The 27,217-nt window shown below is 37.2% G+C and overlaps 1 protein-coding gene across 1 annotated transcript in view; it reads right to left on the bottom strand.

The window, feature by feature from the left end:
• Positions 1-607: 607 nt before the first annotated feature.
• Positions 608-27,217, bottom strand: part of LOC307140816 (uncharacterized protein) — a 56,725-nt gene continuing 30,115 nt past the window's right edge. The window contains exons 3-4 of the mRNA XM_079840570.1: positions 7,835-8,091; positions 608-2,742 (exon numbers count right to left, since the gene is read on the bottom strand). Of these exons, the coding sequence (XP_079696696.1) occupies positions 1,631-2,742; positions 7,835-7,964 (1,242 nt within the window). The 5' untranslated portion in view covers positions 7,965-8,091 and the 3' untranslated portion in view covers positions 608-1,630. The remainder of the gene's footprint in view (positions 2,743-7,834; positions 8,092-27,217) is intronic.

Here is a 27,217-nt window from a genome sequence, read left to right as displayed (position 1 = left end):
CAGAGTGGACTCTGCCTCCTGTTTCCAGTCCAGAGTGTCCATTTACAGAGCGAGGCAGCGCCTTCTGAGGAGGGGTGTTATGTCACATGCTTGTCTGTTTTGTTGTTATCCTGTTCCATGTCACATGTTCCTTTGTCTTAGTTTTCCCACCACTTGTCTGTTTCCATAGTTACCCTCATTAGTTAATTTGTCCCAGCTGTGTCTAGTTAATTATCTCGTTTCTGTCTGCTATTTAAGTTCTGCCATTTCTGTCACTCCTTGTCCAGTATTGTTAGTCTTCCGTTTGAGTACATTGTGTGTACCTGCCTGTTTGAGTTATTAAATAGATTTTTGCACTTCATGCTCCTATCGTCGTCTTCCTACCTGCACACAGACCTGACACTAACTGGGGAGTATCCAAATTACAGAGTTTTAAACCCCAAGGACTTACCTTTTCCAGAGCTGACCAAAAATCCAAACCAACGCTCCAAGAAATGTTCCGCTCTGCCTCTCCACCTAATCAACTAAACAAAATAACATCAAACAAATTAACCGAAATTAGTTGGACGAGCCCCCATATGTTACACCCAGCTCAACAGTTCAACATAAAGGGAGATGACACAGCGGAATAAATCCAAGCAAAATGTTTATTAAACAAAATAACAGTAAATATCAGTGAGTCAATCAGTATGAATTGCGTGTGAATGGATGCAGCAAATGAAGTATTAACAGTGCCAATGAATGGATGTAAAACATAACATAAGATAACATAACAGCACGGTAGTGGCAAACTGCTCCCAAACAAGCGCTGAGCAGCCGCCCCGAAAACCCACTTACGGAAATTAACCATGTTTTTTTTTTGTAGTAAAAGTGTAGTAACCTAGTCTGGCTCTGCCCTCCTATGTACTTCAGCTCAATTTTCATTGTCCTTCAGTACTCCGTCTGGGACCAGTGTACGCTAGTTTAAGATGACATACGTCATGACCAAATGTTAGCGATTGGTTATGGCAGATCCAGAGTGACTCTGGGCAGATCCAATAGTGTTAAACTTCAACAGAGTACCCGCCTTCAAGGAAGTTAACACTTGTCAATTGAGAGGGGCCAAACTCTCTGTACAAATGAAATGTCCAGGCTAGTATTAACCATGGTATTTTGGCTAATTGATTACCATTTATATAACCACAGTTTTACCACAAATACCATTGTTAAACTATGGTTAGAGTAGTAAAGCCATGGTTTATTTGTGGTTACCATGGTTTAACTATAATAATCATGTTTTTTTGGTTTTATTTGTAGTAAAACTATGGTTCATTGTCTTAAGGGCCTCTTGCTCCGTGCTTAAATTAGATCCTGTGATGAGCAACGAAGGAAAAACCAAAACACCAACCAACACAACTTAATCCTATCATGTAGAAGACGAGTATCTGATACAGGCCACATTTAAAGGTCATGTGAACAGCCTCACGCAAAATAAGACAATAAATTGAGTGGAAAATCTGATTCAGCTCCAATATAAATATAGCTCTAATTTCACAAAGATCCGTATTTTCTGGAGCCATTTAAATTAATTAGATTTGCATGACTTTTCAGGTGTACCTGTAAGTGTGATCGCAAAAGACAAATCAGTTGATTTTTTGAAACTGCTGCTTCTTTAAACCTTGTCACACTGATAAACACTGCATTTCTTTCCAGAATGAGTTATCAAATGGCGTTTCAGGTCTCTTTGATATGGGAAACACTTCTCACACTGAAGACATGGGAACTTCTCTCTGGTGTGAGTTATCACATGATTTTCATAGCGTTTCCTGTCTGTGAAACTCTTTCCACACTGACGACATCTAAAACAGTTTGAGTGAATCCTCATGTGGCACTTAAGGTTATCTTTAAATCTGAAACTCTTTCCACACTGACCACATGTGAATGGCTTCTCTCCAGTGTGAATTCTCATGTGGTTATTAAGGGTCAATTTATGTCTGAAACTCTTTCCACACTGATCACATGTAAATGTATTTTCTCCTGTGTGAATATTCATGTGTTTCCTTAGGCTTTGTTCCCGTGTGAAGCCATTCCCACACAGAGTGCAGGTGAAAGAGCTCTCTCCAGTGTGAACTCTCATATGAGCTATAAGGTTTCCTTTTCCAGCGAAACTCTTTCCACACTGTTGGCAGGTGTAGGGCTTCTCTCCAGTGTGAATTCTCATGTGCCTGTTAAAGCTTTCTTTTCGATTGAAACTCGTTCCACACTGTTGGCAGGCGAAAGACTTCTCTCCAGTGTGAATTCTCATGTGGACTTTAAGGTTTCCTTTTCCACTGAAACTCTTTCCACACTGTTGGCAGGAGAAAAGGCTCTCTTCAGTGTGAATTCTCATGTGGTCTATAAGGCTTCCTTGTTGATTGAAACTCTCTCCACACTGTTGGCAGGTGTAAGGCTTCTCTCCAGTGTGGATTCTCATATGAACATTAAGGTTTGCTTTTCGGTTGAAACTCTTTCCACACTGTTGGCAGGTGTAAGGCTTCTCTCCAGTGTGAACTCTCATGTGAACGTTAAGATTTCCTTTGTGTCTGAAACTCTTTCCACACTGTTGGCAGGTGAAATAATTTTTAATTTTAAAATGTTTAGTCTTTTGAGCTCTATTTTGTGAGGAAGTCTTTTTAGCCTGTGTCGATCTTTCTCCAGTCATGAAATTGTGATATTTATTATAATGGTCTTTCTCTTCTTCCTTTTCATTAAGTTCATGACTTGCCTCTTTCAGTTCCATGAGGTCTAGGGCAAAAACATACATAAAACAATTTAGACATTTAAAGCATCAAAACCAACAACATGTACAATACCATATTCTATCCAATGGATCAGGGGTGGGCAGCTTTGGTCCTGGAGGGCCACTGGCTAGCAAAGTTAAGTTTCATCCCTAATCAAAGTCGCCTGCCTGTAAAAAAGTCCTGAAGCCTTTGGGTTAAATTTGAGGGTTGGATTGAATTTCGCAGGTGTGTTTGATCAAGGATGGAGCTAAAGTCTGCAGAATAGTGGCCCTCCAGGACCAGAGTTTCCCACCCTGTCTACAGATTTTTACTCAATACACCCAGTGGTTTTCAAACGCACATTTTGTCTCCCTTATTTATCACATCTGGTTAGCTTGTTAGAAGAGAACTGACATTAATGGAGTAATTTGCAATTTAACTACAATTTCTGTTCATCGATAAGGTGAGAACCAGACCTGTTATAAACCTAAATATACTTGAATGAATTCAATTAATTGAAAAGTGTACTAATCAAGTAGTAATAGAAGATGTTTACTGTCATAATGAAGACAGTAGTACACACAAAAGTAGTAGCTGTTCCGTGCACTGGCACAGTTAGCGATCACACTACATGCGTACCGCGCACAAGCGAACCATGCCACCTCTTCAGATGGGCCAGGGTACAATACGGAGTGATCACACTAGTCAAATGAACCAGACTTTGGAGGTCAAAAATGCTCAGATCGCCTAGTGTGAGTACACCCTTGATTTTTGTTTTAAGACATGTTTTATTTTATATTTTTAATTTGATTAAAAATCTATAACAACCAGAAGAAGAATGATTAACTCTTTCCCTGCCATTGATGAGATTTTCTATCATTTATGACATTCCCGCCATAGACAATTTTTCCGGGAGTCCTTGTTGTCACTGGTATTTGGTGGGGGGCGCTATGACAGATCTTCTGAATCAGTACGGAACCTCTGATTCAAAACACTGATGAAGAAGTAGAAACAAGCGATAGAAGCTTTGATCAAGTACATGCAAACTAACACAATCATCAAACATTATTCAGCATAAAAATCTAACCTTTTCAAATATACTGAATGAAATGTTGAGCCCCTGAAGAGGTATAAGATATACACTATATTGCCACAAGTATTGGGGTACCCCTCCAAATCATTGAACTCAGGTGCTCCAGTCACTTCCATGGCCACAGGTGTATAAAATCAAGCACTAGGCATGCAGACGCTTCTACGAACATTTGTGAAAGAATGGGTCTCTCTCAGGAGCTCAGTGAACTCAAGCGTGGTACCGTGATAGGTTGCCACCTGTGCAATAAGTCCATTTGTGAAATTTCCTCACTACTAAATATTCCACACTCAACTGTTAGTGGTGTTATAACAAAGTGGAAGCAATTGGGAACAACAGCAACTCAGCCATGAAGTGGTAGGCCACGTAAAATCACAGAGTGGGGTCAGCACATGCTGAGGTGCACAGTGCACAGAAGTCACAACTTTCTGCAGAGTCAAGAGCTACAGACCTCCAAACTTCTGTGTCCTTCAGATGAGCTCAAGAACAGTGTGTAGAGCTTCATGGAATGGGTTTCCATGGTCGAGCAGCTCATCCAAGCCTTACATCACCAAGTGCAATGAAAAGTTTATGTTTGAAATCTTGTTTCTTGTTTCTGTCCCAAACAGAACAAACTGTTTGGGACAGATACAAGATTTTTCTTACCACGTTGGCAGATCATTTTTTTTGTTTTAAACAAAAACTCACTTCATTTTGAATTTCTCCACCCGGTATAACTTGAAATAACAGAAATATACCTATTGTACAGTAGAGGGTACCTTGATGAATAGTAATAATACTGATTTGATTTTTTTTGTAAAAATTAGCTTACAATGTTTACTCCTGACAGTAAATTAAGCCGTAATAAAGGCCCAGGGAAAAAAAAACATGATATCCTGTGAATCCATTAGAATCGAAAGAGAAAAAGAAAATGTGATACAGATTTTTGGTCAAACCGCCCTGCGCTACTTTCACTGACCTTGACTGTTCCCTGCCCATCTTTCAACCCGAGCTGCTGAGTTCTTGGCCATTTTCAATAAACTGCTCAAGAGGCATCTTTTTCGGCAACACTTGACCCATTAATACTAGCACTTACTATTCCATTAAAAAAACCTTGCTCCATGTACTGTGCTGGACTAACTGGGACTTAGACAAAGCCTTGGTTTTAGACAAAACCCCTCTCTTAAAGGGTAACTAAACCCCTGCTCAGAGCTTAACTCCACCCACTGGCATATTTTGAAAAATGCTGGAAAAGTGGGCAGAGCCCAGCGGAGACAGAGGGGATGAACTGAGGGCGGGGCTGAGCGGAGGGTGTGCACCTGAGACCCGCAGTGACGGATTGATTGACAGCTGTCAGACTCGCGAGTCGCAAAGATGGAGAATGACTGGAGTGACGCCAGCTTTGCAACAGAGCGATCATTTCTCCTACCTTCACCTGAATTGGAGGAGGGTGAATTGTCTGTAGACATAAACCCGGAGCCTTATCAATGCGAGCCGCTGCTCAAACTGCGTTAACTCCCGATGCCGACGATGCTAGTGAAGCAGCAGCGCAAGAGAACTGACCTAATCTATGAACAGTCAAATCATTACACTGAATGCCACTAAAAATAGATCAGATATCTGATATACATACGATTTTCATTCAAATGAACTGAATCAATAAGCAGCGCAGGACCAATAAATTCAGACCTAAAAGCCAGATTTCCTCAAATAAGTTAATACGCAAGCACGTGACGGTATTGTTGCTCGTTACCGCGGCAACCACTTGCGTGTCAGGGTTTGAAAGCGCGTCTCATGTATGAAACTTATCTGTACACATGACGGGCGGCAATAATATCGCAAGAAAAGCCTGACAACTGCATTATTTAACCATATTTTCTTCATTACAATGTTAAAGCAAGTGTCAAGTCAGTTTCATTCATAATGTTTCTACTTCATGTAATATGACAGTTCATACTGGAGTGAAGCCGTTCTCATCATGTGATTGGGGGAAACATTTCTGAGGGCGTGGTGAGCTCGTGCCAGGGGCGCGGATAGTGAGCCGTTGGAAATGCCATCCTACGTCACGATGTACCACAACGTCCAATAGGAAAATTCAACTGCAGTAGCCACCGTTCAACCTTAAGAGGGCAGCACTTTGGCGGTTTTACACCATATTTTAGAGAATTAAAACACTTTATACTCAAATGTCAAAACTTTTACTCGAATCAATGAACAGCATTAATAAGCTTTTCAGCTTAGGCTGAACAATAAAGTACCACTAAACTAAACTAAAGCCCCAGTATTACAGATCATTAACTAAAAAAAGTTGGTTTAGGGTTTAGTTACCCTTTAATGAGATAAGAAATACACCAGCAACTAATGCAATACCCATAATAATCACTCCTTAGAAAACAAAAACCCTTGCACACGGCACATATAGAATTGCTTTCAAATATATTTTATGGTCTGGTACACATTTTCCAGGAATTCTTAAGCATTGATACAAGTCTAAAGGCTTCCACTCCGTCTACGCAAACGGCACATGACTGGCGTCTCAGAGCGTTTCTGTTCAGAATGCTGCGCTCCATCACTGCATGTGCTGTAACTTTAACCTGCATTTTTTTAGACTAATCCTGACTCCTGAGGATTTCATTTAAGTTGCATGCATTTTGTTCTTGCACTGATGTTAAATGTGTAGCCATTTTGCACTCTGACAGACAGTTTGAGATATAGACTATATTTGAGTATTGTGTGTATCGGATAGTTTACACAATCAAATGATTCTGACACTTTTTGCCATTGAAATGACTTGGAAAAAGTGTCCCAATAAACCAGAATTCACCCTATGCTAACTACTTTTTCAAAATGGTAGCTTAAATGTAACTTAACTACTTTAACTTACAAGTAGCTTGTAAAGCTACAGTTTCAGAGTAGCTTGCCCAACACTAAATGGACGTAGGCCAGTAAGATCTGTGCGTGTAAATTTCACTCCCCTAGCATCAAGAGGTGCGTTAGCGACTGGCGCTAGTGGTTGCGGCCTTTAGCATCCATGTTAGCACCCTCCTCCCACACCTGAAACTCCGGTTCGAAGGACCGGTTAAATATATCCAAATAAATAACCTAATTCAAGTAATGTTCTTTATCTTGTGTTCTCACTCAGCAGCAGCTGTTTATAGTCATATGTATATGTAAGGCTATACAGTGCTTACACCTTTGCATTGCAGATGATTAATGGTGATTAATTTAGAGGTAAATATTTAGGGTGTACTCACACTAGGCATGGTTGCCTTGTACCGTGCCCGAGCGCGATTATCCCCCCTCCCCACTCCCCCGCTGGCCTGCACTCACATTGCACTTAACGTACCGGGCCGGAGCACGCTTAAAAGTCATTCACGATGCAACTTTTTGTTTTGAAGAAGACAGGAAGAAAAGCGCTTTCGCTAATTGACTGCCTAATACATTTATCATTTATGCCGCGCTGCGATTTTCACTTGATTGCACTGCACGTATCAGAAGATTATTACGGAGGCAGCTGACTTTGATGGAGGGATTTGCAGCTTTACCCGCAAACTTCAATTCATGTTCATCAATAAGGTGAGAACCAGAACCATTATAAACCTAAATATAATTGAATTAATTGAAAAGTGTATCCAAGTAGTAATAGTTTGGTGTTTGCTATCTTAATGATAGCACACAGCTGTTCCATGATCCGGCACGGTTAGCGCTCACACTGCATGCGAACCGCGCCCGAGTCCAACTGAACCGTGCTCTGACCCACCTCTTCCAAGCGGGCCAGGGCCGGCTAATCGAGAGTTCGGAGCACTCACACTAGTCAAACGAACCGCGCTTTGGTGGTCAAACGCACTCGGGCACGGTTCAAACTGGCTAGTGTGAGTACACCCTTAGTGTATTTACTATTTTTTGTAAAAAAAAAAAAAAAAACCTTAAAATACAAAATATTAAAGGTAAAAATATTATTGATATTCTTCAAAATTATTCATTTCTGTAGAGCTGGATATTTAATATTGATCAAATGACTGAGTTCAGTTTTGAGAATTAAACCAACCTGTTTGTTCCTCAGTTTCTTCATGTTTCACTCTCAATGTTTCTTCAATCTTCATCTCCTCACTCTCCTCTTTCTCTGTTTGTTCCTCAGTTTCTTCATGTTTCACTCTCAATGTTTCTTCAATCTTCATGTCTTCTCTCTCCTCTTTCTCTGTTTGTTCCTCAGTTTCTTCATGTTTCACTCTCAATGTTTCTTCAATCTTCACGTCTTCTCTCTCCTCTTTCTCTGTTTGTTCCTCAGTTTCTTCATGTTTCACTCTCAATGTTTCTTCAATCTTCACGTCTTCACTCTCCTCTTTCTCTGTTTGTTCCTCAGTTTCTTCATGTTTCACTCTCAATGTTTCTTCAATCTTCATGTCTTCTCTCTCCTCTTTCTCTGTTTGTTCCTCAGTTTCTTCATGTTTCACTCTCAATGTTTCTTCAATCTTCACGTCTTCACTCTCCTCTTTCTGTTTGTTCCTCAGTTTCTTCACGTTTCACTCTCAATGTTTCTTCAATCTTCATGTCTTCACTCTCCTCTTTCTCTGTTTGTTCCTCAGTTTCTTCATGTTTCACTCTCAATGTTTCTTCAATCTTCACGTCTTCACTCTCCTCTTTCTGTTTGTTCCTCAGTTTCTTCATGTTTCACTCTCAATGTTTCTTCAATCTTCATGTCTTCTCTCTCCTCTTTCTCTGTTTGTTCCTCAGTTTCTTCATGTTTCACTCTCAATGTTTCTTCAATCTTCACGTCTTCACTCTCCTCTTTCTGTTTGTTCCTCAGTTTCTTCACGTTTCACTCTCAATGTTTCTTCAATCTTCACGTCTTCACTCTCCTCTTTCTCTGTGTTCCTCAGTTTCTTCATGTTTCACTCTCAATGTTTCTTCAATCTTCACGTCTTCTCTCTCCTCTTTCTCTGTTTGTTCCTCAGTTTCTTCATGTTTCACTCTCAATGTTTCTTCAATCTTCACGTCTTCTCTCTCCTCTTTCTCTGTTTGTTCCTCAGTTTCTTCATGTTTCACTCTCAATGTTTCTTCAATCTTCACGTCTTCACTCTCCTCTTTCTCTGTTTGTTCCTCAGTTTCTTCATGTTTCACTCTCAATGTTTCTTCAATCTTCACGTCTTCACTCTCCTCTTTCTCTGTTTGTTCCTCAGTTTCTTCATGTTTCACTCTCAATGTTTCTTCAATCTTCACGTCTTCTCTCTCCTCTTTCTCTGTTTGTTCCTCAGTTTCTTCATGTTTCACTCTCAATGTTTCTTCAATCTTCACGTCTTCACTCTCCTCTTTCTCTGTTTGTTCCTCAGTTTCTTCATGTTTCACTCTCAATGTTTCTTCAATCTTCATGTCTTCACTCTCCTCTTTGATAAACGCCATCATTATAATAGTGTGAAGAAAAAAGCTGAAGTTAAAATTAAAGTGCATCACAAACAGAAGTTAAGTTAATTAAGCAGAGATTCAGTTCTTTGGGCTTTTTGATTAAAACAAAACTTCTTCTAAATAAACTTTAAAGGCTGTTTGAAATTGAGCCAACTTGGGTTTTGAGTTACTCCATTTAGTTTGATGAATATAACATTTTCCTAATCTAATTATAAAATAGTTTTTTTCTCCAATTCGTTGTTGAAATATAATCATTTATGCACAGTGTCTGTCATTTTCATGACAGGTTTATTTAACATGCATGAAATAATCCAGACATCACTAACAGGTTAAGTAGAATATAATGAATATATAGGCTAATATAGAGCATATATTTAGTGAAAGAGTCGATTTCTCTAGTGAATACAATTCTGTGGACACTGAATGACTGCCTGAGGTAACGTTAAATGTGATGCTGACGTTACATGACATTGTTTAGTTTACAAGCAGTTATATATCCGCCGTTGAAACACTGATTTAGCGATTACACCACATATATACATGACAGTAAGTTGTAATGTCATACCTCAGCCTCAGCACACCTTCAGATGGTCATTCATGTTTTTTCTTTAGTAAGAGATGATCGATAGCCTTCACACAGATGATCGCGCGGCCGCTTGAACTGTGATCATGAAGTGACCAGTCACGCCATATACAGCGTCAAAACGGTATTTATCGTTTGAATTTCGTGATAAAATGGACTGAATACTTAATATGTTCGTGTGGGAACTCGGATTGAAGTGTGTTCCGCGCTTCAAACAAGCCGACTGTGAACTGTTAAAGATTGCACCCGGAAACCATTTGGTAACTGAACCTACCCCCCTGTATTGAAATATGAATATTGTATTGTCATTTATCACCAAAATTATATCTCTATTCATCAGTCAGAGCGAAAAACACTCAGAACTAACACTACAAATTAATAAAGGAATGCAAATTACTGAGACCTATAATATATTAATCAGTTTAGCTATTTAATGATTTGTATAAATCGAGATATCTGAATCATTTGTTGTGAATCAATCGGTTCAATTGACTCGGAGAGTCTAAAGCTCCGGTTCTCTCTCCAGAGACTGAACTCATGTTTGAACTGATTCACCATAAAGAGAGAAATGAGCCACTGCTTCTGTTACTCATGAGTTTATTCTGTTACTTTACTCACACAACGCTGATAAATGTTAGATAAAGTAATGCAGTGTTGCATTTAATAATACATCATTCATTCTGCGTCGCTTTAAACACTTTAAACGCTTAAAACACAAACCTCTCTTCAGCAGAATCACAACAGATGCAGGAGCATGGCGCAGCCTTATGACGTCATACACAAAACCAAAATAAAAGTCCCGTTCACACTCTATTGAGTCTAAAATCACCAAAGTACACAGACATTAAAAACTGTTGGTGTGCAAAGGGGCATTTACAAAGAAAAAAATATATTAACAAAAAAATTCAGAGTTGAATGTAATGGTGAAATAAATTTAATAATAAAATGGTAAGTTAATAAATACAGTTCATATTAAGAGTTAAAAAATTAAAATTTAAGAAATAAATGCAGCATCTGCATAGTTCACCAACAGATGAAAATCCTCTTATCGTTTACTCTCACCCTCATGACACCCACACTGTTAAAAATAGTGTAAAACTACAGTAAAATGTGTCCAATAGTAACAGACTATAATAATCTATAATAGTATTTCACCATAGTACATGTTAAATGACCCTAAATCAAGACAGTACACAACTTTTTAAAAATATATATTGTTTGTATATATAAAATATAGAAAACAGACTGTAACTGAGTGAAATATCTGTCACAGTTTTTCCATATCCATAGAGCAGTTCGCCACCCCTGCCATAGAGGAATGGAATTAAAAATGATATGACTAGTAACACAATGAGGCACTAGAGGGCGCTCGTTAGACTCACATGGCTTTTATGTAAGGCAGCGGTTTTCAATAGGTGAGGCGCGCCTCCCCTGGGGGGCGCCAAAGAGCCACAGGGGAGGCGCGACGTGAAGAAAAAATAAAAATAAACCATATACTCGCGTTGCGGTATACTGGGTAAAAGCTACGCGGGATACTCGCGTCGTGGTACAAACGAGTTGACTAATTACTGACAAGTAGTAATGCTGACAGATTAAGCAATGGCTCCTTCTGGCTCAACGTGTGCACAGGTGCTCAAAAAACTGCAATACAATTATTTTTTTAAGGGGTAGGCTATGTTTATTTTTTTCAATCATTTTAAAATTAATTGGAGAATTAACTTGAATGTGCCTAATAGCCTATGTGTTGTAGCCATTAAATAAGCGCATTTAGTTTCATATGTTAAAATATTATATGTTATTTTTTTTCCATCTATATGTTGATTATGAAAACTGAACACCATGAGTAAGATATGATACATCGGGGACATGGAGTGGGTCAGACATGACCACTTCATTAAGTTTCGTTTTGTAGAAAGACTTTCTTTAGTTTAAAGTGAATTTCGTTTTGTATAAATTGTATCTTAATTTTAATAAATGTTTATTCAACAAATTGCCTGGATTTAATAAATAAGAAGCAAATATAGCCGCGATCAATTGCATTGCACACGTGAACTGGAGAGCATCATAAATTCATATCTCATTTAATTTTTTATTATAAATTAATCGAAACTCAGTTTATGCCTCATAGACATGAAAAATATTTAAGAAAGCTTTACATTTCTTTAAACGAAACTATTCAAAACGAAAAGAAATATAGACATGAAAAATATTTAAGAAAGCTTTACATTTCTTTAAACGAAACTATTCAAAACGAAAAGAAATAGGCTAGCTAACGTTACTCAATGTAATCCATGATGTGCATTTCTCTCTGTAGGCTTGGCTTCTTCAATACGGAGATGGCGATCTTCAACTTAATTTTTGCAGCTGACACAGACAGAAAAGACTAGTGTAGGCCTAATACAAATCAATGCACGAAATCGAACTTTTTTATTTTAAATTTTTATTTTATTCAGCTCGAATGGGGACTTGAAGCAGAGACTAAATGCCGATCACGCGTTTCTGGTTGTCTGTGGAGAGCGAGTTCCCTCAGATCTCCACTAAGGCTATGCAAGTCCTAATACCCTTCACCTCCACTTACTAGTGTGAGTGTGGGTTTTCCGCACTGACCATGATTAAAAATAAATACAGATCAAGGCTGCAGGTGGAGGACGACTTGCGTTTATTTCTCTCTGCAGTGCAGCCCCGCATCGAACACCTCTGCGCGTCAAAAGCGCGTCCTCATTGTTCCCACTGATATGGGCGGTTATTCAAAGTTCAAAATTAAAATTCAAATGACGTGAATGACACATGCAAATGACGTGAATGGTGCATTTTGTTTATTGTTTAAATCTGAATGTATGATTATAAATAATTTTAGCCAAAAAACATTGTAATGCAAATCTTTTTGAACATGCCTTCAATGCAGTTGACTGTTATGTGTTATGCGCTGTGAACAAAAAGCGTTGTCCTTCATTGATCAGAGAGCTGTCCATTGTGCTGATTTTGTTCGAGAAGATGTGCATTAAAATGTGCGCTTAAAGAGATAGTTCAGTTTAAAATGAAAATTCTGTCATCATATACTCACCCTCAATTTGTTTCAAGCCTGTATGAATTTCTTTCTTCTGCTAAACACAAAGCAAGATATTTTGAAGAATGTCAGTAACCAAACAGTTAACTGGTCCCATTGACCTCCATAGTATATATATTTTTTCTTACTATGGAAGTCAGTGGGACCAGTTAACCGTTTGGTTACTGACATTCTTCAAAATATCTTGCTTTGTGTGCAGCAGAAGAAATTCATACAGGCTTGAAACAAATTGAGGGTGAGTATATGATGACAGAATTTTCATTTTAAAGTGAACTATCCCTTTAAGACCCAGACACAAGTTTCACACTTGTAACATTCACATGTTAAGCATGTTTTGTTGACTTATGGTTAGGCCTACTGATGTTCTGTGATTTTTAAAAGTAGCCTCAAATAGGCCTGCATAAAGTTGGAAGTTATTTGCTGTTGCAAAGATTTATGAATGCACTTCTTAAAAAAAAAAAGGAAATAAAATACAATATGAAAAAATATTTACATTTTATTAGTTGTTATTGAAACTCATCATTGCCAGGAACACACAGAAGATGGCATTTACTGCCGAGGCGTGTGTGGGTTAGAAGAGGCGGACAGGATTTTGGGGAAGGGGGGGCTCGGCTGTCCTTACCTACTCTAAGGGGAGGCTCACATTCACACAATTTGAAAACCCCTGATGTAAGGTATATTGTAGGCAAACAATTTGATGCAAGCGGCAGGCACGTGCAGAGGTGAGGGCTTTGGAAGTAGGATCACACTGAAGTAGGCTCATTTAAAATGAACATTTATTTAAATTAAAAGTTCTTCTTTTGGCAAAATTACATTTCCTTTATATCCTAAACAGAAGCTTTACTCCCTTCAAACTTCACATCACTGTTTGAAAACTCTTATTGAAATAATTTTTTGTACTTTTATAAAGATAATTTTCACCCTAATTTTATTAAATGTATGCACTAAATTTAATTTCAAATTCTTACAATTTATCCATACATTCAATTAAAATAAGACAATAAGCTGTTACGAATCAAATTAACATTGAAAAATTATAACTATTAAATGAGTGTTTTAAATATTTTTTGAACATACAAATAGCTTGAAAAGAATGATACTTTGAAACTAAACCGCCAGTAATAGGAGGCATGCGAACATCTTAATGAGCAAGTCATTGAGTCAAACATTAAAACAATTCGTTCAAACAACTAATTTATTCAGAATGAGGCACTTTATGAATGAGTAATTTAATCTTTGACAAGTGATTCATTCAAACAAAACGCTGAATCATTCAGTATTGAATCATGGCTGAGTGTTGCTGTGAGATGCTATGGTTCTGTTGTTTATAACCATTTTCACTGCCGAATAGAGGAGGCTGAAAACCCACAATTCAGTTTGAATCACAATTTTAGGGTCACAATTTTCAATTCTTTACAATTCTTGTTTTTATTTTGTTTTAATTTTTAACACTCCAGAACTTTACTTCAGCATAAAATATATAGCTCAATTATCCACAATTTAGGATGCAGCATTAATAAATGTTAGTGCTGTCAAACGATTAAAATATTTAATCGCGATTAATCGCATTAATGTCATAGTTAACTCACAATTAATCACAATTAATCGCACATTTTTATTTATTCTAAATGTCCCTTGATTTCTTTTTGTCCCATTATTTTTTCTTATTTTAATGCTCTTATCAACATAGAAAAGTGGATCGGCTTGCTTTGTTCAAATGTTTGTTTTATTGAAAACAACATTGGCATACTTTAGTGTTCGATTTCACACCAACATTCTCACTTGGAGCAAATAATCTCACACAATGTAACACTGCCCATCAATAAAAGGGTGAAACAAATACTTTGTTGCACAAACAGCCCCTTCAACAGCCCTTTCTAAGGGATCAAAACAGGGTGATACAAAATAAAATTACAAAGTGCACATGCAAGGTAAACTAGGACTCCGCCTATAGTGCAGTTAAACCAGGAGTCGCCAACTAGTGAACTCCGGTCCGAATCCGGACCGCGAGATGCGTCCATCCGGACCGCGAAGCCTTTTGACATAATGAAACAGTTAACGTTGCAATGCTCACTGTTACTACGTTCAGACCCAGACGCGCGGTCAAGCATGCAGTGAAGAAGAGACTGATGGTGCGCTCACACCGGACGCGAATGACGCGACATGCACACCGCTTAATCCGCGCCGCAGAATGTCTATTTGCGTCTTTGCATTGACTTAAATCACTCGCGCAAAACGCTTCATTCGCGTCTGGTGTGTAGGCTACGCACCATCAGAGCAGAAAGCAGCGCTCAAGACAAGCACTTTTAGTTGAAGACCCCTGAGTTAAACCATGGCTTAATACGTTTCTCATTTCGGCGTCTCACGCCTGCCATCCACGTCTACTCTTTTAATGGCCCAAACGAGTGCGGGCAGCCAGCCGCAGCGTGCCTGATGTTTTGTTTCCGGTCTAGCTACATCCGGAGTGGTGTTGTAGTTTTTCTAACGTTACTAGTTGTTGCAACAGCATGTGAAAAAACTACAAAGTTTGTTAGACCAAAAAGAACGTTAATCTCGCGATAAAAAAATTGACGCCGTTAAAATAGGTTTGCGTTAACGCCGTTAATAACGCGTTTAACTGACAGCACTAATAAATGTTATATCATGTTATCATGCACAAAGTAAATTTACTTCACTTTAAGCACATTATTGGGACCATGTTTTCATTATAATAACAATTATGTAACAACACAAGTAAAATATAATAAATATGTAATATAGTGAACATATCTACAAAAATACTCCTCTCTATAGCTATTTTTTCTAGTTAACTAACATTAAATTAAATGACTTTCCTAAGGTAAACATAACATTCTGTGAAAATTGTTCTCTTGCAATTTTATTGACGTCTTTTTGAGATTGAAAAACACTGATCAATCAATATAATGTATGAGGCATATACCTTTCAGCAAAGTGTACTGTATCTTTAAATTAAAAGTAAAAGTAAAAGATGATCAGTTTACTTCCACTGAGGCACTACAGCGATCCATCACATCGACAAGCGGCAACAATTTTATCTGAATTGAATAATAAAATGGACCAAACCTAAATGCTAATCATTTTTCATATCAAAAGGCACCTGCTCTGTCTTGTCTATCAGTGTAAGTGTCCTGTTTGCTCACTTATTTTTCTCTACATGAGAAAATGCATGTGTGGTGTAAAAGTGAGTGGAAAATGTAAATTGCGTTAGTCTCAAGCTAAGTAAGTGAGAGTTGGCAGCCCTGCTGTTAAAGGGCATAAATCATCACCAGCGTTCCTCTTCCTGCCACGCTTCTCCTATGAGAACTGTATACATTACACTAGTACAAACGTGCTTTATGCAGCACATTCTTTTTTTTAAGGAATTGATGGAAAATAATGCACATTTGAAAAAAATCTCATTTCAGATCTATTTTTCAAAATATTTTGAAGTGCCTGCAATAACAAGATTGTGCATATTCATTACCAAATACCACTACAATCTCAATTAATTATTATATAAATATATTAATATTTAAGTAAAATAAAAAAATAATATACATCTGCCAATAACTTTGCTTGTCCAAATGTTTTTTTCCCTTTATTACTTTAACTGTTATTAATAATCAATGAACATAATGTACTTCAATTATTAACATTTTATTCATTGCAGATCACCAAACTGGAGGCACTGGTCTGCTCAATGGACATTTCCAACACAACAGTCACCATAAGAGAAAATGACTGTGAACTAAAGACTGGCTGCCTGGACACGACTGGCACTATCACACTGTCCTTATGGGATGCACAAATAAACCTTGTCCATGTTGACAAGTAGGGTTGCCACCCGTCCCGTAAAATACGGAATCGTCCCGTATTTACAAGCAAAATGACGCGTTCCGTATCAAACCAATACGGGACGCAATTTGTTCCGTATTTTTCATAGGTCCACACATAGTTCAATAAACACACAAGGATTTTGCAGTGTGGAGAATACTGATAGCAAATATAAACAAATCAATTTCACAAGTAGTACAGGAGCTCATTTGTGCGTGATTGCGTTTTAGCGGCTTTGTTGTCATAGCGGCGGAGTCTCGAGAACATGCGCTGTGCCGTGTGTGCCTGTGCCGTGTGTGCCTGTAAACTTGCGCGTTTTTTAAAAAACATGTCGAGCTCGCGTCGCGTGCGTCCACCGTTTAAACGCAAGAGGATCTCCAGAAAAAGAACTGAATATCAAAAAGGTATCAATGGGTCTGTCCAGTAACTCATGATGAACCTCAGGCGAACTGAACACTTTGTGAGAAGCATTTCAGTGTCTCAGACTGACTGTCTTAAAGCAACAGCGGTGACAGACACATCTGTGCTTCTAAAGGTAGCCTATAGTTTTTTTTTAATGGATAATATATTAATATAATATTCCATACATTATCAGAGCTTGGCAGACAGAATTATTATTTTTTAGGCAGGTTAATTAATAGATTATAGCCTAATAAATGTAATTATTAATTTATAATTTAGCTACGCTATGATCATACATAACCAATAATCCTGCCATATAAAGTTTATGACATTTAAATTTTTTTTGATAAAAATGGGACAAATAATTACATGATAATATAGTCATATTTTAAGTAAATTAATTTAAAAAAATTACATTTTTGAAATTCAAAAAAGTGATTACTGGTTCAGAATGACTGCTTAAAGGGACAGTTCACCCAAAAATGAAAATTCTGTCATCATTTTCTCACCCTCAAGTTGTTCCAAACATGTATACATTTCTTTGTTATGTTGAACACATAGGAAGATTACTATGAAAGTCAATGGTGCCCCCGAAGAAGCCTGGTTACAAACATTCTTCAAAATATCTTCTTTTGTGTTCAGCAGAACAAAGAAACTCATACAGGTCTGGAACATCATGAGGGCGAGTAAATTATGACAGAATTTTCATTTTGGGCTGAACTGTCCCTTTAAAGTGCACCAAATAGGCTACTAAAGAGTTCTTTAGAAAAAAAACAAAAAAAAAACAAAGTAAAATAATATAAAATGTGTTCTGTTGCAAGTTCACATACTTGATCTCATATTTTCTTATGGTTTATTATTGAGCTGTCAAGTTGTCAATGTAGAAATAATAATTTCATGACGTGTTTTTTTTTTTTTTGGGGGGGGGGGGGGGGGGGGGGGGTCCGGGGGTTGTGAACGGGTGTCCCTTATTTTGCCACACCAAAGGTGGCAACCCTATTGACAAGTCTTACAACTTTACCAATTTATCCACCAGAAACTTCAATGACAAGATCACACTCACCACTACACGTTCAACAACCATAACACAAATTCACAAAAAAATTGCAATGCCTACCACTACTACTGATTCTCCTGAAACTCCTCCACCCACACTACACACAATAACAGCAGACACCGCCGCTGCATCAATCACAATGAACAAACAATGCCCAAGGGTCATACCCCCCAGCATGCCTTGCCATCGTTTTCATCGTTGCACTAGCTGCAAAATCCTGCGTAAAGGTTCCACCTATGTAACAAACTGTAGTGGATTTGTTTAACATTGAACAAGAAAATGAAGAAATGTCTCTGTCTATAACAAATTCACTTCTGACAAACTTTATCAACAAAGAAAAAGACATAAGCACTATGGACAGTCAGGACATTGAGGAGGACTTCATTTCAAACAGTCCACTCACACTCACATTCACAAACAGTAATCAGATAATAGATCTACACACACACACACACACACCAGACATCTGCGACAGTGATGAGGAACTGACTTCAGTAATGATAGACGTCCCAGAAGAAAACACTCAAACACCCAACACGCATGAGAACAGGCCAAAAAACACAAAGCAATCTAACACACACACAAACACACAACACACACACACACACACACACACACACACACACACACACACACACACACACACACACACACACACACACACACACACACACACTGCATTACATGTTTATAAACTATTATTTACACTAACATTCCACTTTTTTTTTACAATTTAACTAACAAACAAAATTTGCTGAAAAATGGCTTTTTCCACACGCATTAAAAAAAGTTTATGAATCTATATTTGTTTTGATTACATTAATGTTCAGATTAATTACTTTAATCTCTAATAACTCATAAGTTATTACAATATAAATGTTATTTCTTACATAAAAATGTATGCAAAGTTTACATTTATCTACTATTTCTTGATCCAAATTTACATGTTTGCTCATGTCCTTGATCTTTAACTTTATTTGTTTAATGAAACATTTTTATGCATACATCACTGTTGTACAAATGTATTATTTACACCTGTAAGCTAATTACTCAGTTTTTGAATGCTGTTACTACAATTGTAACTCTCTCTCTCTCTCTCTCTCTCTCTCTCTCTCTCTCTCTCTCTCTCTCTCTCTCTCTCTCTCTCTCTCTCTCTCTCTCTCTCTCTCTCTCTCTCTCTCTCTCTCTCTCTCTCTCTCTCTCTCTCTCTCTATATATATATATATATATATATATATATATAACAATGTCATTGAGAGATTGTTTCTTACATAAACATGTAAACTGCACATTTAACCAACTTGTTTTGTACTGTTAAAACTGCACATCTTCACTACTTAATAAAGTATCCAATGATAAATGTCAAACTTGTGTACTTCAAATTCTTTCAACTCCTTACCTATTGAAAAACAAAAGAAAACATTTGTTTGTGTAAGCATGCATTATAGACTTAAAATACAAACCCTGTTTTTGCTTTAGTGGAGAAACTGATGAAAATCAGTTTCAAATGAAAGTGAGACAATAAGTGGTCTTCTACTGCCCTCCAAGATTATTATAGTTGTGCATTTTTCATTGCTTTTTAATTTTATTTAGTTTTTACTTTGTTTTCAAAATCAGTTTAGTTTTAATTCGTTTTTTTAAGTGGGTTTGCTAGTTTCGTTTTTTTTTTTTTTAAATGCTTAGTTTTAGTTAAATTTTTATTAGTGTTAGTTTTTTTTTTTTTTTTTTTGCAATTTGCGTTATTTGTCAGAGGCAAAATTAAAAAAGGTCAGAAAAAAGTATTGTGTAATAATAACTGAACAGAAACATCATAGGCTACAATTTTAGAAATATGTATGCAACAATAACACTAGTACATAAAATGTAAATATGTAAATAACAGTCTCAAGACTGCAGTTAGTGCAAATACTGTAAGTAACGTGTGCCTAAAAAAACTAAATTGCCAACAGACTAAAATTGCAATTGCATGTATTCAACCCATTTTTGAGCCACACAAGACATTGCTGTCAGAATGTCAGGGAGCTCAATCTGAGAAAAAAACATTCAAAATAAAAATAAACTCTAGAGGGTCAACACATTTAGATGAACCATCTCAAAATTATGAGCGTTTCAGACGCGCGTTTTCTGTGACCCCAGAGCGCACATTAAAAACATGTGTTTATGGTAAATCACGCGTCAATGACGCGCGTTTTGATGTCAAATCGCACGCTTTTGATGTGTAAACCAAACAGGCAATGCAAACGTGTGTTTGAAGTATCCAAACAGACAAAAGAAAGGGCACTTTCCTTCGTGTTCTCAAAATTGCATGCTCACTTTTTAGGGCACACCTCTTTATAAAGTAAAGTTACACATTGTTGACCATCTTTTTAAGTAATTACACTATTTACCGCGATACACTATATGGCTATTATAATAATTAAATCAGTATCAACAAAATCAAAATCCACTTGCACTGCAATTACAATTGCCTAAATAATGCCATGAGATTTTTAGATTTATGTTTTAAATATAATATTTTAAAAATAGAAATATGAAATGTTGGGGGAAATGTAATTATTCCAAGCCTATGAAACTGTAAAACTGCCAGTATAGTTGGTGGCGTAATGGATTCTAGAATCATTCAACTAATTTGTTCTAACCGACTGTTCAAAAACTGTGCATTTTTTGAGAACGAAACATTGCTGAGAGATGCAACTCTTCTGCTTTGTTTGAATCTATTTTTGTTTTTGTATTTTTTTTATGTCCCATGGTTTGTCAAGATAAGACCCTATTCCTCGTCTGGGATCGCGCAGAGTCTCTGAACCCCTTCCTTTGAAAGTGCATTGATTTGGACGTTTAACATTTTGGTTGCCATTGAAGTCCATTATGTGAAGAAAAATCCTGGAATGTTTTCCTCAAAAAACTTAATTTCCTTTCCACTGAAGAAAGAAAGACACAAACATCTTGGATGAGATGGGGGTGAGTAAATTATCAGGACATTATCATTTTGAAGTGAACAAACCCTTTAAACTCAAAACCAGACTTTTCTTGAAACTCGACAAGATCAATCAGAAATCCTAGCCAATCAGAAGAGCGTGTGGGTGGGCTCTCTGCAAGCTTGCATTCGCAATGAAATTCTAAATCTTACTCCATTTTAACATGATTAAAAATACATACTGAGTGACTGAAACAATCTTTTTTTTAAATCATTGAATACACTTGTTTGTTCCCCATGAGTTGACAGTTTGAACATTGTTGTTCTCTGCCAATAGTAGTAAATGTAAGAGAATGTCTAAAATGTCTAAATAAAAACATGTCTATGCCACATAATTAGCCTGGAATTAAAGAGAAGCTATGACTTTGCAGGGGTGGTAAAAGTACTCAAAAGTTATACTTAAGTAAAAGTATATATACTGTATAAATAAAAAATGACTCCAGTAAAAGTAGAAAGTCCTCCATTCAAACATCACTTGAGTAAAAGTACAAAAGTATCCGATTTAAAACGTACTCAAGTACTGAAAGTAAAAAGTAAATATTCAAATTAACTGTAAATATCATTAATTAAGCAGATCAATTGTTTTGGGAGTGATATGAACTGTTTTAATTGAACAAATGATAAGATTAGATACTGCAATTAAGAATTTGTTAGATTTGCAATCATAATAGACAATGAAGCGCCTTAACACAGTATAGGGGTTGAACCTGCAATAGACATGTCCCATAACATTAGCTGCATCAAACAGAAGATGTGCAAGATACTTTTAACTAATTCAAAAGCCATAACCACAATGACATATTACTTAACAATTAGTTACTGGTCATGTGCTTCAACAAGTAAAGTCATGACATAATGATACCTTTGCAAATTGGTATCTGAATGTAGTGGGGTGGGAAATCCCCCTATATCTCCCCCTGGTGGAGAACTTGAATGAGCTGCCCAGTAGATGTAGCTGTGTCAGGTAATCGGCTGGTGACTCATTACCATGACTGCGCTCTAAATAAAAATGCAGCATTCCAAACACTGCATGAAATTTTAACTTAAATTCAAGTTAAATGTACTCGTTTTATTTCACATTACTACATTTTTAGGGCAACCAGTTTGCTCCAATTTTTTAAGTAGATTCAACTTCACTGTGTGGGCTCACAGTGTAGATTAATTACTCTGTATGTCATTAGCAATAACCAATGTTATGTTAAAAAAAAAAATACAGGACAGCAGTTCATGTCTTCAACCTTTAGAGAGGTTATGTGATGCAACAAGACAATGGGCCCTATCTTGCACCCAGCGCAATTGACTTTGTACACCGACGCATGTGTCATTCCTATTTTGCACCCGCGCAAAGCGCGCTTTTCCCTCCACAGAAGCACGTCGCTAAACTAGTGAATGCACTTGCGCTCCCTGGGCGGTTCAGCGCAAAAAAGCAGGCGTGTTCCGGCGCAAACAATCCCTGGTGCTATTTTGCTGTTCCATTAAACAATTGCGCCACTGACCTGAAAAAACCTAGTCTAAAGTCAGTGGCGCGTTGCGCGTTGTTCATTATGCTATTTTAAGGGCGCATGCTTGACCATAATGTATAGCGTGCACAACGCGCATACACTTTGCTCATGTAATCTACACAGATGCAACAGTTATTTTTGCAAATCATAAATTGTTACACTAAAAAAATATTAACACATGAGATGACGGAAATCATTGTGGTGTGCCACGAAGATGTGAAAAAATAGGCATAAATCTAGCTTACAAATGATTCAGGCTAATTGTAATAATTAAGGATAAGACCTGTTTGCCCAATAGTGGCAAGACATATGTATATAAGGACATCTGACAAATTGGTTTGTCCGTCAAGAACCAGGAAAAAAAATCGACTGAAAAACTGAAAAAACTGAAAGAAAAAAAAGACTGTGAAATCACCTTTACCATAATGTACAACATGACAACTTCACTTCTCTGTTTTTCACTGCTCTTACAAGCACATCAGTCTCCTCGGCTGTGAACCGCTCCTGGCGTGCGCCTGGTAAATACGCCATAATAATAGCAATCCATAATGGAACTTGCGCACCTGCTTTTAAAGGGAATGTTGGATGACGCTCGGATTGGTTTATTCACGTTACGCCCAAACCACACCTATGAATAATGAAGCTACTTCAGACCAACCCATTTTAGATTTGCGCCGGGCGCAAGAGCCATTTATCCCGCCGGGAAAATAGCAACAGCGCCGAGACCCGCCCACAAAGTTACTTGCGCTTCGCGTTTTGACACTTGCGTTTCAGATCGTTAAAATAGGGCCCAATGAACCAAAGCACACAAATAAATCAAGTAAAGCATACAGTTTACATACCAAAATTAATTTTTCCACCCTGCACTGTGAATTATTTTTTAAATGGCTCTTAATCATAAATGTGAAAAGTACAAGTTTGTGTGTTAATAGTTAAGTCAGATTGTGTTTTTCTGTAATTGTCATTTAAATTGAGCTCACACCACATTTTATGAATTATCAATGCAGATTTTCAAGAGGTGGTTTCCTGGACAGGGTTTAAATTATGCCAAGAGTAGGCCTTAATCTAGTAAATCGCGAGTTAAAAAATTGTTGCCTGGAACAAAGATTAAGCACAGATTACTAACACCTGGACTATGAGTCCTGAACTAAAATAAACTGGATTCATTTACAGTTTTATCTAATTGCTTACACACAATTTCTGAAAATATGGCTCCATTTCTTGTAACTCTACACACAAAACACACAACATGCAAAACATCAGACATTGCTTGCAAAAGCAACACTTTGTGCAAAACTATTTTAACTCTTCCAAAAATGTTGTTTTTGCATATATCTAACAACACACAAATATGCACAACTGAGGAATTTACAGTTGAACTGAAATAAACTGAACTGAATCAACACTGAAGTCACTTGAGCTGAATATTGACACTATATTGGCTTGTTAGAGCCGGTTTACAGCAGAATTTGTTTTGAACTTGTTACTGAAGCTGCTATGAAACAATATATTTTGTTGTATGCATATTCTTTATTTCTCAAACCTTAGTTTTGATTTCTAAGTGATCAATTTATGTATAAGTGTTTTCACACATGATCATTGGCTGTATGGGTCCTCAGTAAATTAATGTGACATTTAAATGGCAAAAGTCATTCTTGTCTCTATAACTTATGGCTTCCTAAAGACACGTTTATGGGTAAATAAAATATTAATAATATAAATAAAATGTATATCAAAACATATTTTAAATATAATGAAGTCATTTTATTATAGCACTCATCAGATGTTCCTGGAAACAAAACAGAGACAGAACAGTATAAACAAACTATACAACAAACTAAACACCAAATTACAAAAAACATTATTATGTGAAAGTGAATAAAGTTGTGTGTGTGTGTGTGTGTGTGTGTGTGTGTGTGTGTGTGTGTGTTTTCAGTTATAAATATGTGCTGTGTAAATTAGCCTATATATACTTTTAAAAATTATATATAGCCTAACTTTAAAAAACAAACAATAACCCATATAGATAAATTATAATAATTGTATAATATTAAGCATTTACTTAATATACATTGTAACATTAGGCTACTTTACTCTAGCACAGTAGTCAGTTAAGCAATTAATTAATATCTTATATTAATATGTATGTAGCCTAGGCTACATCTAAAGGTAAGTCTGCTTTAAAAAATATATATATATATTACACTTCGACATGTACAGAATGTGCGCGTTAAGAAACACGTTCAAATGTGTCTTCTTAACATGTTAAAACTGCGTCGACTGTGTGAGTATGCCTGTTACACGACCAGAATGTGCGTGTCTACACATACAAAAGAAACACGTAAAAAATTGCTGCGTTGACGCGGAAAACAGGGCGTGTTGAAACAGTCATAAGTCACGCGTTTCGTATAAAGAGATTTGGCCCCGGGCGCGTTCCATATTAGAGCCCTAGTCCAATGACGTGCGAGGTCGAGGTCATGGCCATGACGCGTAGAAGACGAGCTTTAAACTTTTTTTTTTTTACATTTCCTATGTTTTTTGCTGCTTTCCTTTTTCGTGATCAACTATGACAGGACACCGTCTTCAACTCAATCTCTGCATGGACGCGACCAACTTTTTCGACTAATTTTCAACTGTCTTTGTGTTCACAACTCTGAGGCAAACTGCAGGCGCTATGAACCACAGCACGGGTAATGTAACGTTACGATTTAAAGAATATGCTTTTATTCAGCTGTATAAGGAAATGGATGCGTTAATAGATCCGAGCTTAAAACTGCACATTTTGTTTACACAGACTATCCTCGCCTCATAACGAAGCCGTGAGCTCTTATCTGCTTGGAGAGATTTCCGCGAGTCCAGATTTAACCGCTGATCAAGACGACATTGTGTGTAAGTAAAACGTCTAATGTGTTTCTCATTCCTTGTTTAATTTTACTGTGACTGTTTTTATTAATACCAGTCTCATTTAATTGTTTTCCAGCTGCCTGTAAGACGTATTATGAATCGACATGCCGGAGCTTCAGATACAAACAACCTGAACTTACATAGCAGGCGGAAACTGCCAAGTTTAGCTCGGAGTCGATCAAGAAGAAAAAGGGTAAGATTTATTATATTAGATCCGTTTTTTGTCAATGTGAGTATTTTTCAGGTTGCTTATTGTCTTTATGGATTGTATTACAGTTGCTGGAAGCGAGAGTGTGCTGGATGAGGATGAGATGGACTGGAAGTGCGCGACCATTGACCTCATGTCTGACGAGGAAGATGGCATTGTTGACAGGGTGTCTGGATGGATTGTGCGGCCACTGCTATATACACCTATGTTTCCCGAATGTTTTGGGCGCTTCTTTTTGACGTTTTTGGAGGACAACATAAGAGACATTACTGCTGCACTGTACATAGTTGTGTGTTTGACATTAAAGCTCTTTCTTTGAATAAACAGCTGTGTGTTTATAAGCTCTTTCTTTGAATAAACGGCACGGTCCGGGCAAAATTTCACATATATTCCTTGATGGTATGAATAGTGTAGTTCATAGCACAATAACATTACTATAAAACATAAATTATTACAACATAAATTATATATTTATTATTATTATTGGGGTTTACATTTATAATGAGCCAGGGTGACAAATAATGATTGGTTTGCAGTGATCTGCCAAACAATCACGAGGGATTTTTCTTTTTTAAATGTAGTGGCTTCAGCCAATAGTGAGTGAGTAAATTCAAGTCAGGCCGTTGACTCTCTGGTTTCGCTGCTATTCATATGCTAATTAGAGGTGTCGCACCTCCGCGCTGTCTCTCAGCGGGGGGCTCTCCACCTACGTCATGGTTCGTTTACGACAATTTGTGGCACAGACGAACGCGACGTTCGCTGCCTCTAAATTGTCGAAAATCCCACTTTTCATGCAGTGTATCTATCTATCTATCTATCTATCTATCTATCTATCTATCTATCTATCTATCTATCTATCTATCTATCTATCTATCTATCTATCTATCTATCTATCTAATTGCATCTATATCTGCTCCGCCTGACGGACTCATTGACGAGAATATTAGTTTTGTACATTAGCTTTTTTCGTTCTGTTTACCATATTATTTATGAGGATGAATTGCATAACATGCCAATATTATTGCAGAACATATTTTACTTTTCTTTTTGCAAATATGTGTTAATTTGCATTCCTGTTGTAATTTTTGTTCGATTTTGTTTGTTTTACACTGCAGATCAATCAAACGGGTGTTCGTGTAGGCTGTTAATTGTAAGACTTGCTTTGTGCAGTCTTCATGTTATTTCTTTTACACAACGGTCTACACTTTCACGTGTTTCTTCCATCTGCCGACGGTGTCGCCATTTCTCATTTCACCCGTTTTTGTGCGTACGCCTGGGTCAGAGCTTGCGTGAAGGACCGCACATTTTCCCGTCAAGTTTGCTTTTTATAAATACCAATTATTGCGTAGAGAGCGGTGTACACTTCTTTTGTGCGTACGCAATGTTTATAAATGAGGCTCCTGGTGTGCACAGCAGGCACATTTGAGGAATTCAATACCCAGCTAACAAATGCATACCCTCTACTGAAGAGTGCACATGGCTTTCAATTATTACGAT

This window comes from Gobio gobio (genome assembly GCF_949357685.1).
Source record: "Gobio gobio genome assembly, chromosome: 1".
Classification (NCBI taxonomy): domain Eukaryota; kingdom Metazoa; phylum Chordata; class Actinopteri; order Cypriniformes; family Gobionidae; genus Gobio; species Gobio gobio.
Note: the sequence above shows the minus strand (reverse complement) of the source record. Positions and strands in the feature narration are given on the sequence as shown.